The sequence below is a fragment of the Pleurodeles waltl genome, chromosome 12, assembly GCF_031143425.1.
Source record: "Pleurodeles waltl isolate 20211129_DDA chromosome 12, aPleWal1.hap1.20221129, whole genome shotgun sequence".
NCBI classification, from domain to species: Eukaryota; Metazoa; Chordata; class Amphibia; order Caudata; family Salamandridae; genus Pleurodeles; species Pleurodeles waltl.
The window spans coordinates 537,134,019-537,147,278 of record NC_090451.1 but is presented as its reverse complement, the minus strand read 5'-3'; the positions used below and the strand labels follow the sequence as shown (position 1 = coordinate 537,147,278).

The 13,260-nt window shown below is 47.5% G+C and overlaps 1 protein-coding gene across 2 annotated transcripts in view; it reads left to right on the top strand.

The window, feature by feature from the left end:
• The window catches only part of GLG1 (golgi glycoprotein 1), a 619,378-nt gene that overhangs the window by 209,384 nt on the left and 396,734 nt on the right, over positions 1–13,260 (top strand). For both annotated transcript variants that reach the window (XM_069217558.1, XM_069217559.1), the window contains exons 9-10: positions 3,757–3,878; positions 13,079–13,180. In XM_069217558.1, coding sequence (XP_069073659.1) covers positions 3,757–3,878; positions 13,079–13,180 — 224 coding nt within the window. The remainder of the gene's footprint in view (positions 1–3,756; positions 3,879–13,078; positions 13,181–13,260) is intronic.

Here is a 13,260-nt window from a genome sequence, read left to right as displayed (position 1 = left end):
TCTGATGTTGGGCTTGGATGTTTGCAGGTTGTTCTTCGCAGCAAGTCTTTTGAGTCACATGGTTGGCAGTGCGCATGGGCATTGACTGCATGTTGGATTGCTTTTTTTCCCCTACATCTAGTTCGGATGTGTACCAACAAGCCTTCGGTATTCAATATGTCCTCTGGCCCACATAGTAACCTTTAACACAATATTTTAGTTGTCCATGCTTTCAGCTGCATTCTTCGAAGGCATCCTCAAGTCAATCTCCTACCAAGATCTAGGGCCTCAGGCTCATTCTTGGGCCATGTTTCCCTTCTCCTTCTACTTTTGTAGAGCATGCACACAGATGGAATGAACATCTTTCCAGAACGATCCCTATGGCCAACAAAATACCCGTGATCCAACAGGCATAAGATTTATGTCAGTCTCTCCCCCTGACCAGAACAATACATCCTGCAAGAGATTCCTCACCTACTGCTCGAAAAAGACTGTTTGATACCACCAAGAGGGGTTGGACATATCAAAAGATGCAGCAGTAATTCTTTGAGAGACTTCATTATCTCTTCAGAGAACAAGTTCCCCTCAACGTCTAAGGTGAAGACGGCGGCCCTTTGAGCATTCTGTCCCATCAGCCATCGCTTAGCCAAGAGACATTTTTCTCCTCTGCCTCCGACCAGGAGTGAGAAGAGGTTCTTTTTTTCGTCAACGCGCTCCTGTTTGTGTACGAGAACCTATGCCAAGGCTGAGCTTGTCCAACATTGACACTCATACAAAGTCTCTGAAGAAGCCTGATGTAGAGACAGAGCACCACTCCTGTGGAGGTTGGGTGTGGTGTCCTACTTTCAAAACTAACCAGCCTTTAGGGCCTCCACTGCCTTTGGGCTCTGGCTAGCACTATCCAAAGGACTCTGAATAGACAACGCATGTGTCGATGGGCAAGGCTCCCCATGGCTTTTGAGCTTGAAACTTTGTAAGCCTCTGGGCCCCTTAGAAGTAGAGAGGACCCTTTTGACTGCAAAGCCATTGTCCACTTTGAAGCAGCTATTGTCTCCTAAGCCACCATCAACTCTGAAATCTCCATTGGTGCTGAAGTCTGTCGACGGCTGGCTCTGAAAGCTTAGAGCAACCCATCTCACAAAGGCTTCAAGAGGAACAGTATACAAGGCAGAAAAAACGTTTAATCCATCACAAAACTGGGAGAACTTTGATGGTTACATCTGAGGAAACCCTTAGACTCTGCCTCAGAAGAGAAGACTAACATACAAGGAGGAACTTGCTTTGGAACCTCCTCTACCTCCCACACTCAAAAACATTAGGGCAGGATAATCCGCCCCCTCACCTAGTCATCCACATCATCATCATCCTCCTCCGTCTCATTTCCACCACCTCATCAATCAACACCCACCGCCTCTACCCTTGTCAAAGGGACCCCGCATTCCACCTATGAGCCTGGTAGCCCCTTAATTCTTGCTGACCTTTATCAAGGCTCCTTTTCACCTAGAGCCCACAGTTTGACTCCTGGGAAGACTACAATATTGATCCCCCAAGAGACTAGCTTCTAAGCACTACCCCACCAGAGCATCTCCCTCCCCATACAACTTTGTCTTACCATGGGGTGATCCTATGTGCGATCAGCTTCCATAAAGTAGATATGGATGTCCTCCACGAAGAAAACGGCTTCCTGGTGGAGTCACTATCCAGATCAGAAACATCAATCCAGTTCCTTACCATGCTAAAGGGCATGTTAACATCTGCTTCAACACCTTTAAAGAGCTTGTAAAGACCAGGGTTGTACACAAAGGGTCGAGAAAAAGTACAAGCCTTCTCCCACTGAGCCAGCTTACACCACCACCACACAACTTCCTAGTCGTACACACAGTATGCAAGTAGGCTTCTGCTCAGGCCACAGGTGAGGCACCCCCACATGACAAAGAGAGCAAGAACCCTGATGCTACAGGTAAGTGTTAAGAGGGTAGCTGTGTGTGCTACCACCAACTGGAGGATCACCAACTCTGTAGACCTTCTCTCCCTCCTAGTGTATAGTGTACGAGATGGAAGAACTAGTTAATCATCTCCCAAAGGAATTCATGTTGGGGGCATTGGGGGGGGGGGGGCAGGGTTTTATAGGGGGGAGGAAATTCACAGCGGGCAAAACTATATATCCAATACTGCTGCACCCTTTGCTCTGCTGGCATGACTTCTTCTAGTTCATACTAGAGTCCTCATTTGTACACCATGCCTGGCTCCATATTTCAGGTTTTAAACTGTGGTCCAACAGCATCTACACGACCTGTTGTTCGATGGGGAACATCTGTTCGGACTGCAGGTTGAAGAGAAGCTTTAAAAATAGTACATATTCCAAAATCTATGGGTACCCTCCGGCCTAATCCAACAGGGGTTCCTTTCGGAGACAGCAGGCTAGAGGAGGCTGCAATTCTACTTCCCTGGATCCTTCCCCTTCATACCAGAGGCAGCAACATTCCTTCCACCAGCAGGCTGCAAGAGGGTACACAATGAAGGCAGAGGTGATTCCTCTAAAGGAGCCCTCACCTCCAAGCACTGACTCAGTCACGCCTGCCCAGCGTGGTTGCTGGCTAGAACTTCTCGGCTCCTCTTCCAACATCTCACCCTGCACCCACTCTCTAAGGAGTGGGTGAACTTCCTTCAGGAAGAGATGCAAGCTTTCCTTCATAGGAGACCCATAGAACCAGTGTCACCCCCCTACGATCAAGGCAAGGGCGACTACTCTCTTTAACCTGTATAAACCTCAATACTTGTGCAAAGGTTTCTCAAAACTAGCTCAGTTAAAAAGGTAAGTCACAGGCTTTGTGAAAGAGCCGTCCATAAAATGTAATTTTTAAGATGATCTCTTTTAAAAAAAAAAAAAAAAAAAAAAAATTAATAAAAAAACAAAAAATTTGATGGGTCTACTTTTCTCAAGTGGTGGAATTGCTCGTGCTATCTTTTTTTCAAAATTGTAGTTGAAAACCTTTCATATGTACAGGTTCTGCCCTGACATCTAGTGCTCTATCTTGACAGACATCTTTGCTAGCCCTCTGAATAAATGTGTTTATTATGAAAATGATATCAACCGTGTAGTTTAAGTTATGTTACAGGATTCTAGAAGGCAGCGTTGGGCACAGCTAACTAGATTAACACAATCATAGCGGCAACAGTGGCATTATTGCGCAACATTCTTACACAGTAAATACATTTCTAATGAGACCATATAAGCAGTAAGAGTGAAGATACTTTTCTAAATTTGTGCTCATTGTGTGAATTTATACTGAGATGTTTAAAAAGTTATGTTAACTTACATGTAACTGTTACAGTAGCTTTACAGCTTCACAGCACATGTGATCCTAACTTCCTCCACCACTCCTTTGAGGTTGAAGATGTGGTCCAAAATAGCCGATACTCACATATTGTGGAAACAGTTTTTATAAAGCACACATTCTGGAGGTGGTGTACACTCTTGCGACTGTCAATGTCATTAGTGGCAGGATATAGTAGCTTCATATTAAACAGCTAGTGCTACCGTTGTTTTGAACTTGGGCAACAAACCTGAATTTGTCCTTTAGGTGACAGGATAGTGTATAGCCTAGAATTATTCGGAAACCATGTGAAACTATTGTTAAAGGTGAGTAACTTTTCCTTTTTACGTGCCCTGTTAAGTAAGGAAAATATGATAGCTTACTGATATGTCAGTCTTTGCTCTTTAGCTCAGGCCAAATTGTTATTGATAATGCCCAATTTTTTTCTTTTATGTTACAGCTTCAAACATTGATTCAGGAGACTGACCCAGGGGCAGACTACCGCATAGATAGAGCCCTGAATGAAGCCTGCGAGTCTGTCATTCAAACTGCTTGCAAGCACATACACTCTGGAGATCCCATGTAGGTTGCTTTTAAGTTAATAAGCATTTTATTCTGTTCTTGACTTGGGGCATTTTTTTCTCAAACTGACACAGAAGGGATTAATTCTCTCCATATCCCTGTCCCCAACACTGGCACATACGCTCATCCTCCTTTAATCTTCAGGAGTTCTTCCAAATTTAGCAGAAGAAAAGCATAACAGATTAACCCAGTTTCAAGAGTTTCACTGGTATGTCTTCAGAAGAGAGACCTAGTGCCTTTCCTACAATGTTCCTTGATAAAATGGAGACTAGTCAGCGAGGCATCTCCCTGTTAGTTACAAACTGTGAAATTATTTCATGCCACTGCAACACTATTTAAGACTCTTCAGTAGCTTAAAATAGTGCATTTTGTACCACTCCCCTACTAGACAGTGCATGTACTGTCGGTTTTGAGATTTACTGTAAGCTTACAGTGGGCTTTGAGCCCGCCCATTGTGTGTTGGCTTTATTGTAACTCATTTCCTTCCATCTTATGTCTGCTTCTCTGGGCTTTCCTTCTTATTTTTGATCCTCCTATGGAGCATAGACTCATTACTTGTTCCCTTCGGCTGCTTGCTTTCCAAACACTAAATTTTTTTCTTCTTGTTTAAACACTCTACAAGTGCATTTTTTTTTCCAGCTGTCTCCCTTGTGTACTGCACCTCACCCGTGCTTGGTGTTAATCTGTTGCCTGTTATTCTCCTTGTTGCTCTCTCATTCATGGTGCTACGGATACGCCACCTGCACCCCTCTGAAGTGCTTCTGTACACCCACTGATTGCCATCTGTGGTGCCTCCCCACTTCCCCTCAGTGCTTCTGTCTCCCTCCCCTCCCCCCCCCCCACTCTCCCCCACTCCCCTCCAATGGTACTTCTGCCTCCGTCTCCCTTTCTGTGCTGCTTCTCTCTCTCCCTTTCTGTGGTCCCATTGTCCCCTCTACCTCTGTGGTCCTTCTCTTCCCCCCCTCTGTGCTCCTTTTCTCCATAATCTCTGTGGGTCTCTTTCCCCCCCCCCCCCTTCCTTTGTGGTCCTTTCCCGCCCCTCTCCCTCCTCTGTGGTCCTTTCCCGCCCCTCTCCCCCCCCCCCCTCCTCTTCCGCCCACTCCCTCCTCCTCCTTGGTCCTTTCCTGTTCCTCTCCCTCCTCGGTCCTTTCCTGTTCCTCTCCCTCCTCCTTGGTCCTTTCCTGTTCCTCTCCCTCCTCCTTGGTCCTTTCCTGTTCCTCTCCCTCCTCCTTGGTCCTTTCCTGTTCCTCTCCCTCCTCCTTGGTCCTTTCCTGTTCCTCTCCCTCCTCCTTGGTCCTTTCCTGTTCCTCTCCCTCCTCCTTGGTCCGTCCCTGCCCCTCTCCCTCCTCCTTGGTCCGTCCCTGCCCCTCTCCCTCCTCCTTGGTCCGTCCCCGCCCCTCTCCCTCCTCCTTGGTCCGTCCCCGCCCCTCTCCCTCCTCCTTGGTCCGTCCCCGCCCCTCTCCCTCCTCCTTGGTCCGTCCCCGCCCCTCTCCCTCCTCCTTGGTCCGTCCCCGCCCCTCTCCCTCCTCCTTGGTCCGTCCCCGCCCCTCTCCCTCCTCCTTCTCCTTGGTCCTTCCCTGCCCCTCGCCCACCTCCTCCTCCTTGGCCCTTTCCCGGCCCTTCTCCCTCCTCCTCCTCCTTGGCCCTTTCCCGGCCCTTCTCCCTCCTCCTCCTCCTTGGCCCTTTCCCGGCCCTTCTCCCTCCTCCTCCTCCTTGGCCCTTTCCCGGCCCTTCTCCCTCCTCCTCCTCCTTGGCCCTTTCCCGGCCCTTCTCCCTCCTCCTCCTCCTTGGCCCTTTCCCGGCCCTTCTCCCTCCTCCTCCTCCTTGGCCCTTTCCCGGCCCCTCTCCCTCCTCCTCCTCCTTGGCCCTTTCCCGGCCCCTCTCCCTCCTCCTCCTCCTTGGTCCTTTCCCGGCCCCTCTCCCTCCTCCTCCTCCTCCTCCTCCTCCTCCTTTGTCCTTTCCCGGCCCCTCTCCCTCCTCCTCCTTTTTGGTCCTATCCCTCCTTCTCCTTGGTCCTTTCCCAGCCCCATTTCTTTCCAGCACATTGCTTCTGTCTCCTCCTTCTCCCTTTCTGTGGTCCATCTGTTCCCTCTCCCTCTTCAGTCATCCTTTCCCCAACCCTCTCCAGTAGCCCTTTCCCCACCCCTCTCCCTTTTCCATGGTCATTCCGCAATCACCACCCCCCCTCCCCCCACTCCCACCTCTCCCCACTCTCCCCACTCCCACCTCTCGGTGGTTCCTCCCCTTTCCAGCGCAGTGCTTCTGTCTCCTCCTTCTACCATTCTGTTCGCCTTCTGTTCCCCTCTCCCCCACTTAGGCGGACCTTTTGTTTCCCCCTCCACTCCTCACTTCTGTGGTGATTCAGAACATTAAGCCCCCCCCCCCCCCCCCCCTCCCAACCTCTGCTGGTGCTTGTGTTCACCCGCCATCCTTCCTTCCGTTGTGGTTCTGTTCCAACCACACCACCCTCTTGGCTATCTGTGGTGCATCTGTACCCCCTCAACCTACTGTGCTGCTTCTGTCTCCACTACCCCTCATCCTTCTGTAATGCTTCAATCCTTTATACAACTATAGAAAAATAATTATTTCAACACCCTTTTTTTTTCTCCCTCATTTAGTTACTGATCCGAGTTCGATCTGTAACTTCCAAGAAAAGTAATCTTTCCTATTCTAAAACAACTGATTAGTCATTTTGATGTCCAGTTCTGTTTCTTTGAGAATAGATGTACATTAAAAATGATTTACTTTTAAGATCAGCTGAAGCGATATCATGCTTACGAGGGTATGAATAAAATAGATAGTCTGAGTCTCATGTCTTGAATATCTTAACTAACATACACGATCCCACCCTCTTCACAAAATATACTGCTCATCACAAATTGACAATGCCTAAACCCACATTTTGCCTGGTTACGATGCAGCGTTGACTGGTACCAGGGACCTGATTATCAGGAACCCAGTGCATTTCAAAGTAGCCTCTTTCTAGTATGGTTAACCCCACTTTTTGGCCTGCGTCAGTGTTTCTGACTGTGTTCACTGGGATCCTGCTAACCAGGACCCCAGTGATTATGGTTTCTCCTTTAAACTCGGTTGTTTGTACCTTTTTTCACCCCACATTTGGCATACTGGTACCCCATGTAGGTCCCTAGTATATGGTACATAGGTACCCAGGGCATTGGGGTACCAAGTGATCCCTATGGGCTCCAGCATGTATTATGCAACCCATAGGGAGCCCATGCAAAGTGTTATGCAGGCCTGCCATTGCAGCCTACATGAAAGGGTGCATGCACTCTTTTACTATCGGGTCACTGCACCAAGTCACTGTAAGTCACCCCTATGGCAGGCTCTCCTACGCTAGAGGCAGGGTGTATGTACCTGTGTGTGAGGGCACCCTGCATTAGCAGAGGTGACCTCACATACTCCAGTTCTATTTTCCTGGACTTCGTGAGTGCAGAGATGCCATTTTACGCATGTACTGGACATAGGTCACTACCTAAGTCCAGCTACATAATGGTAACTCCAAATCGCAGCATGTTTGGTTTCAAACATGTCGGAATCATACCCCAGTACTCTCGCAACTAATGGAAGTATGATTCCATGCACTATAGGGGCTCCCTAAAGGACTCCCAGCATTGCTACCACCAGTCTTGTAGGGTTTTCCACGCAGCCCAAGCTGCTGTCACCCCTCAGACCGGTTTCTGCCCTCCTGCTGCTTGAACTAATCAAGCCTAGGAAGGCCGAATAAAGGATTTCCTTTGGGAGATAACATCCTCTTCCTTTGGAAATAGGTGTGACTGGCTTAGGAGGAGTAGCCTCCCAGAGCCACTGGTGTCCTTTGAAGGGAACATCTGGTGCACTTGGTGCATAAGCCAGTCCACACCGGTTCAGGGACCTTCCTGCAACGCTCAGCCCTCTGCCGGGTTCTCCTGCGGCGTGGGATCCTTTTCTGTAGTGCTGTGGGGGCTCCTTGTGCGACTTCTGTGTACCTGTCCTGTGGATGCTGCCTCTGCTCCTGTGGACTCTCTGCGACACTGAGGGGCCCCTGTGACATCCCCTCCTGGGCCTTGCTGGTCCATTGGCAGCACCACTTTTCCACTAAATGAGTTTGCCTTTGCCAAGGCTTGTCGGTGGAATTCCTGCACAGACACCTGTCTGCAATCTTCACTCCATAGTGGAACATCTGAATCCATCTGGAGCTCTTTTCGGGCTCCAGGGCTGCAGTGCTGACCTGTTCTTCCTCACAGTCGACTAACACCTGCAAGTACAGCTGGGTGGGTTGTGTCTCCTACTCCTCCTGGACCCCACTGTGACTTTTGGACTTGGTCACCTCTCTCCACAGGTCCTCTTCTCCAGGAATCCACTGCTGGTTTTTTACAGCCTTGTCTGTGTCTTTTCTTCCTTTTGGATGGTTTGGGGAAATTCCAGTGATTTACTCCTGCTTTCTTGGTCGCTGTTGGGGGTGTGTGTATTGTGCTACTTGCCTCTGTTTTTCTGGTACTCCCAGCTCCCCTCTACACATTCCACTTACCTAGGTGGGCGACCTGTGTTCGCATTCCATTTTTTAAGTTTATGGTTTGGGCTTCCCCTAGGGTCACTATTAATTACCGCTATTTGCACTGTTTTCTAACCTTCTCTATGCCTATTTCTGATTACTAGTTTACATATTTAGTGTTTACTTACCTCCAGAGGGAGTATTGATTGTTTAGTAATTTTGGTATTGTGGCACTAAAATAAAGTACCTTTATTTTTGTAACACTGTGTGGTTTCTTTCATGTGTGTTAGTACTGTGTGACTACAGTGGTACTGCATGAGCTTTGCATGTCTCCTAGATAATTATTGGCTTCTCATCCACAGCTGCCTTTAGAGAGCTAGGCTTCTAGACATGGCTTACACTTCACTAAGTGGGGATACCTGGACCTGGTATAATGTGTAAGTACCTTAGGTACCCACCACACAAGGCCAGCTTCCTACACTTACCAAAAACAACACCTTGTCACTTTTTCCCCACGTGGCCAGGCCCTTTAGCACCTCTAAGTCCCCAGTAAATGCTACTTAGGGCATGGGTACAGAAGATGGGCCCCTAAGAGCTGCAGCACAACTTGTGGCACTTTAAGGAGCAAGCACCAAACTCGTGCAGCTTTTCACTGCGTGACCAGGTGGTCCCTAAAGTCTGCCCCTCAAAGCTTTTGCCCCAAAACGACAAGAGGAACAACGCACCCACATCTACAACTAGAAAGAGTCCCCCTCCCAGATCTAGAAAGCAAAAGTATGGACTTGGTGGATAGGAAGATGGAAAGGGACGCACTGACGCAGTGGAAAATTGTAAACTTCAGTGCTCTCCTTAACAGATATGGCCACCAGCAACGGGAGGAAATGGAAGGACAGATTAACACTTCCTGGAGGAGTTTAAAAAAAAGAGCTGAAGCACTTGAGGAGGGCAAGAACGTATCCAACTCAAATCTGTGCTAGGTACCCGGCATACTGCAGACAGCCAGCTGTGTATGGGCTCAGTCTCTGGATTCAAGGCCCGGGTACAGTCCTTGGCGATAAACATACTGTTTACAGGGGAGCTTCTCTTCATGATCGCCATGGACGGGACACTCCAACAAATCAAGTAAGAAAGAAACTTGTAAGGCCATGGGGGCTTACAGTTTAGAAGGTTCTTGAGGAGGGAAGGCGACCCCAAAAGAAGACCAACAGGATGGGCTGATTTCTCAACAATGAAGCAGCAACACCACCAGTGTTTCAACCAACAGGCCACACTGCACCCTACTCAACAGCAGTGGCAACACCTGGCGAGACAGCCCTTTGGCAGAAATCCCCGAGATGGGGGACAGCCTGCGATGGGAGGAACTACCAAGTGAATCATGCAACCAAGAACCCTTTAGCACCACTGGGGGAAGAATAGGAGGATTCCTCCAGGAATGGAGATCAGTCACCTCATACAATTCGATCTTAAACATCATAATACATAGCTACTGCATAGAACTTACCAAGCAGCTGCTTCAAACAACTTCATACAAATGCAACATTTCATAATGACAATGTTAGAAGAAGTGATGCCGCTCCTAAGAAAGGGGCGGGGTGGTATGTGGCCACAATAGATCTAAGACGTGTGCCTTCACATACCAGTGAACCACACACACAAATACCTCAGACTTCTTGTGGACAGAGTACACTACCAATTCAGAGTGCTATCCTTCAGGATGATCACAAAATGCCTACCTGAAGACCTGGTATACATGTCCACAGGGACTTGAAAACAGTCATCAGAATGCTCCCAGATCTAGGGTTTACCATAAGCCATGTAAAGTGGTCACTACTTCCAGACAGTGAAGGGGATCCTGGGTCATTTGTGTTCTCAAGGACATTTCAAGCATGCCTAGTCCCAGGAGAGCGTCCACAATAGCGGAGAATACTCCCCTCTACCAGAAGGGACAGTAAGGACTGACATGAAGCTGGTGGGCATGATTGCTTCATGCACCCCCCTCAAACCACATGCAACCTATACAGGAGTGAATCAGCAATGGATGGTCAAGTCATGGGAAGCTTGGGGGGAGAATCTAGTGGTTGTCACATTGATAATTCAGAAGGAGATAGAATGGTTAACCCGTCGAACATGAGTATGGGAAGACCTTTCTAGCTACCAACTCCCATAGTGGCCATAACAGATGTGTTCCACAAGGGCTTGGGAGCACAAATGCATGGTTTGAACATAGGTCTCTGGAGCCTGGTGGAAGCAGTGAATCACAAACTACCTGGAACGAAAAACAGTCTTCCTAGTGCCGAAGGCTCTTTCAGGCTCCTGTGAGGGGACAGACACTGCTTATAAAAATTTGCAATATGACTTATTACCTCAACAAGCAGGGAGGAACAAAGTTGTTCCTGCTGTCAAACCTAGTGCAGGAGATGAAGTGGGTGATTAAATGGAACACAACACCTTCTCAGGAAGCGGACAGACTGAGCAGGCAACAGCCCACCTCCCACAAATGGGAAATGAAGCAGGATGTTCTGAACAGAGTTGTCAAGCAGTGCAGAACACCAAACATAGACCTGTTCCCAGCACCATAAATCACAAAATTCCTACTTCCCATTCAGGTTTCTACACCACCAGCTCGAGGGGAATGCCCTCTTGCTAACTGGTTAGGGAAATTTGCGTACTCCTTTCCACCAATTCCCATGATCCCAAGAGCTCTGGACAAGCTCAGGCAGTCAGGAACGTCACTCATACTAAGTGCCCCATAATGGGCCAGACAAACATGGTACTATTAGAGATGTCCAAAGGACAAGGCATGCCAATCAAGGCAACTCTGAACCTATTAGCCATTCAGAATGGAAACGTCTATGACTCAGAACCAGCCACACTCAACATAGCAGCATTGCTCCTGAATAGCTAGCATCTGAGTACCTTCAACTGCCCCCCATTCCCCCCGCCACCAAACCAGATACAGCCACTGGTACAGAAACCAACGAAAAGTAGAAGCAATGTGAAACATTGCTAACATATCTTACCCCACTAAACTACAGCTTGACATACACATCACTAAAGGTACATCTGGCCCCAATAGTCTCTCATACCAGGAAAACGATAGGGAACAGCTTGTTCAATTGCACATGTGGCTGCAGGTGCACATGCTATGCATGCTCCTGCTTCTAGTGATGGGTTCGGAGTGCTACACGTTTTTTTTCTTCTTTTTCTCCTGAGAAGCATTTTCGAGTCACCGCCTTCTCTGTGATACTGTGCCTGAGCATAGAATCTTTTGTTAGATGTTTTTCTCTTCGTCGTCTGGTTTGAACGTGTATTTGTTCAACTGATGTAATGATACTTTCCAGCTTTGCAGTTTATTACAGTTTCACTGGTCCTTATGCTGATTCTTAGGCTTGGGTGAACTCCTGGAAACCCTTTAACTGTAGGTATGAAAGCGCTGCCAGATTTCTTACTGTTGCAAATTTAGTCTACCTTTACCTCACCCTACTGACTCTGCAGGACAGGTGCCAGAATCTCAGCAGGAGCCAAATGGTAATCTTAGGTTATCACTTCTTTGCAAGTTATGAAGAACATTTAGCCCTAGTAGATTTTGTTTCATAGCAGGGTTTTCTGACTTCCCCTAGTACTCTCATATGTGCTCTCTGGACTGTGCCTAATGAGGGATACATGATTTAAAGGATCTTTTTCTTCTCATTGCTTAGCATTGCAGTCTCCTGATAATTCTGCACTTAATGGCTGTGACAGCAGGACACCCACATCATCCATGGCACCTTTCTAGATCTTTGGCAGATGTAAAAGCCACAGGAGTAAGAAAATTAACTTCCTTTCCCAGCTCCTCTTGAGTTGTATGTGAATTCCTAGTGTGGTTTCCATCCTGTGCATCCCAGCATGGGACATGAAACAGCTGGCAGGGTACTGCTTTAGCAGAACTAGATTGATCCATATAAAAGAGCAAGCAATACTGTGACAAAGGAGAATTTAACCTGCCTTCATCCTGGTATGGCCAGGATACTAGCATAGCATGGATTTTTAAGAAGGCACTCCTAGACATAATTTAGGTCATGTGTCTTGGCTACACCTCCAGCCTGCTCAAAAGAAGAGTGAAGGGACTTGTGGGAGATGACTCACTTGCAGGCCCGAGAACCTACCATGTTCAGCATCTAGGACCTATTTATCATGGTTAAACAGGATGTCCAGTGGATGTTGGGAGAAGATTTGTGGTTGCAGAAGCAAAAGTGCATCGCCTAGTTGAATGCAGGCTCTGCATCTGTGGTTTAACATTACTACTGACCTCAGAGTGGGGATCTGTAGTGCAAGGGCTAGCAACTGGAGTTGGGATTTGATAGCCTGTGAGGGTATATCTTCTGCAAGCAAGTTAATGTGAGGTCACTGCATTGTTACATAAGTGGGAGGAATGCCATCTCTGCACACATGCAAAATTAAGATAAATGTGAGATGGTAGAGGATTTCCTGATACCATGGTTTATCCTTCAAGGCGAAGCATTAGTTTACTAAAATATGTAACTTCATTTTGGATAAATAAGTAGGTGTTGTTCAGATGTATGCATTGTTTTGTTTTATTTAGGGTTTCCCACTGTAGACTTAAGAAGCCATGAGAATATTGTTTTCTGAACCTTTTCTGCAACTTGTTAAAACCTTGCTTCATGGTGAGCTTTTTTTAACCTGATAATATTTTTCTCAATGCATTCAGGATCCTTTCTTGTCTTATGGAACACTTGTACACAGAGAAAATGGTGGAGGAGTGTGAGCACAGGCTCCTGGAGCTGCAGTACTTCATCTCAAGAGATTGGAAGTGAGTAACAGAATATTGTGTGGTCATCTAACGTTTTCCCCAAAATGTACACACATCACCAAATTGCCCTGAAAGCCCAG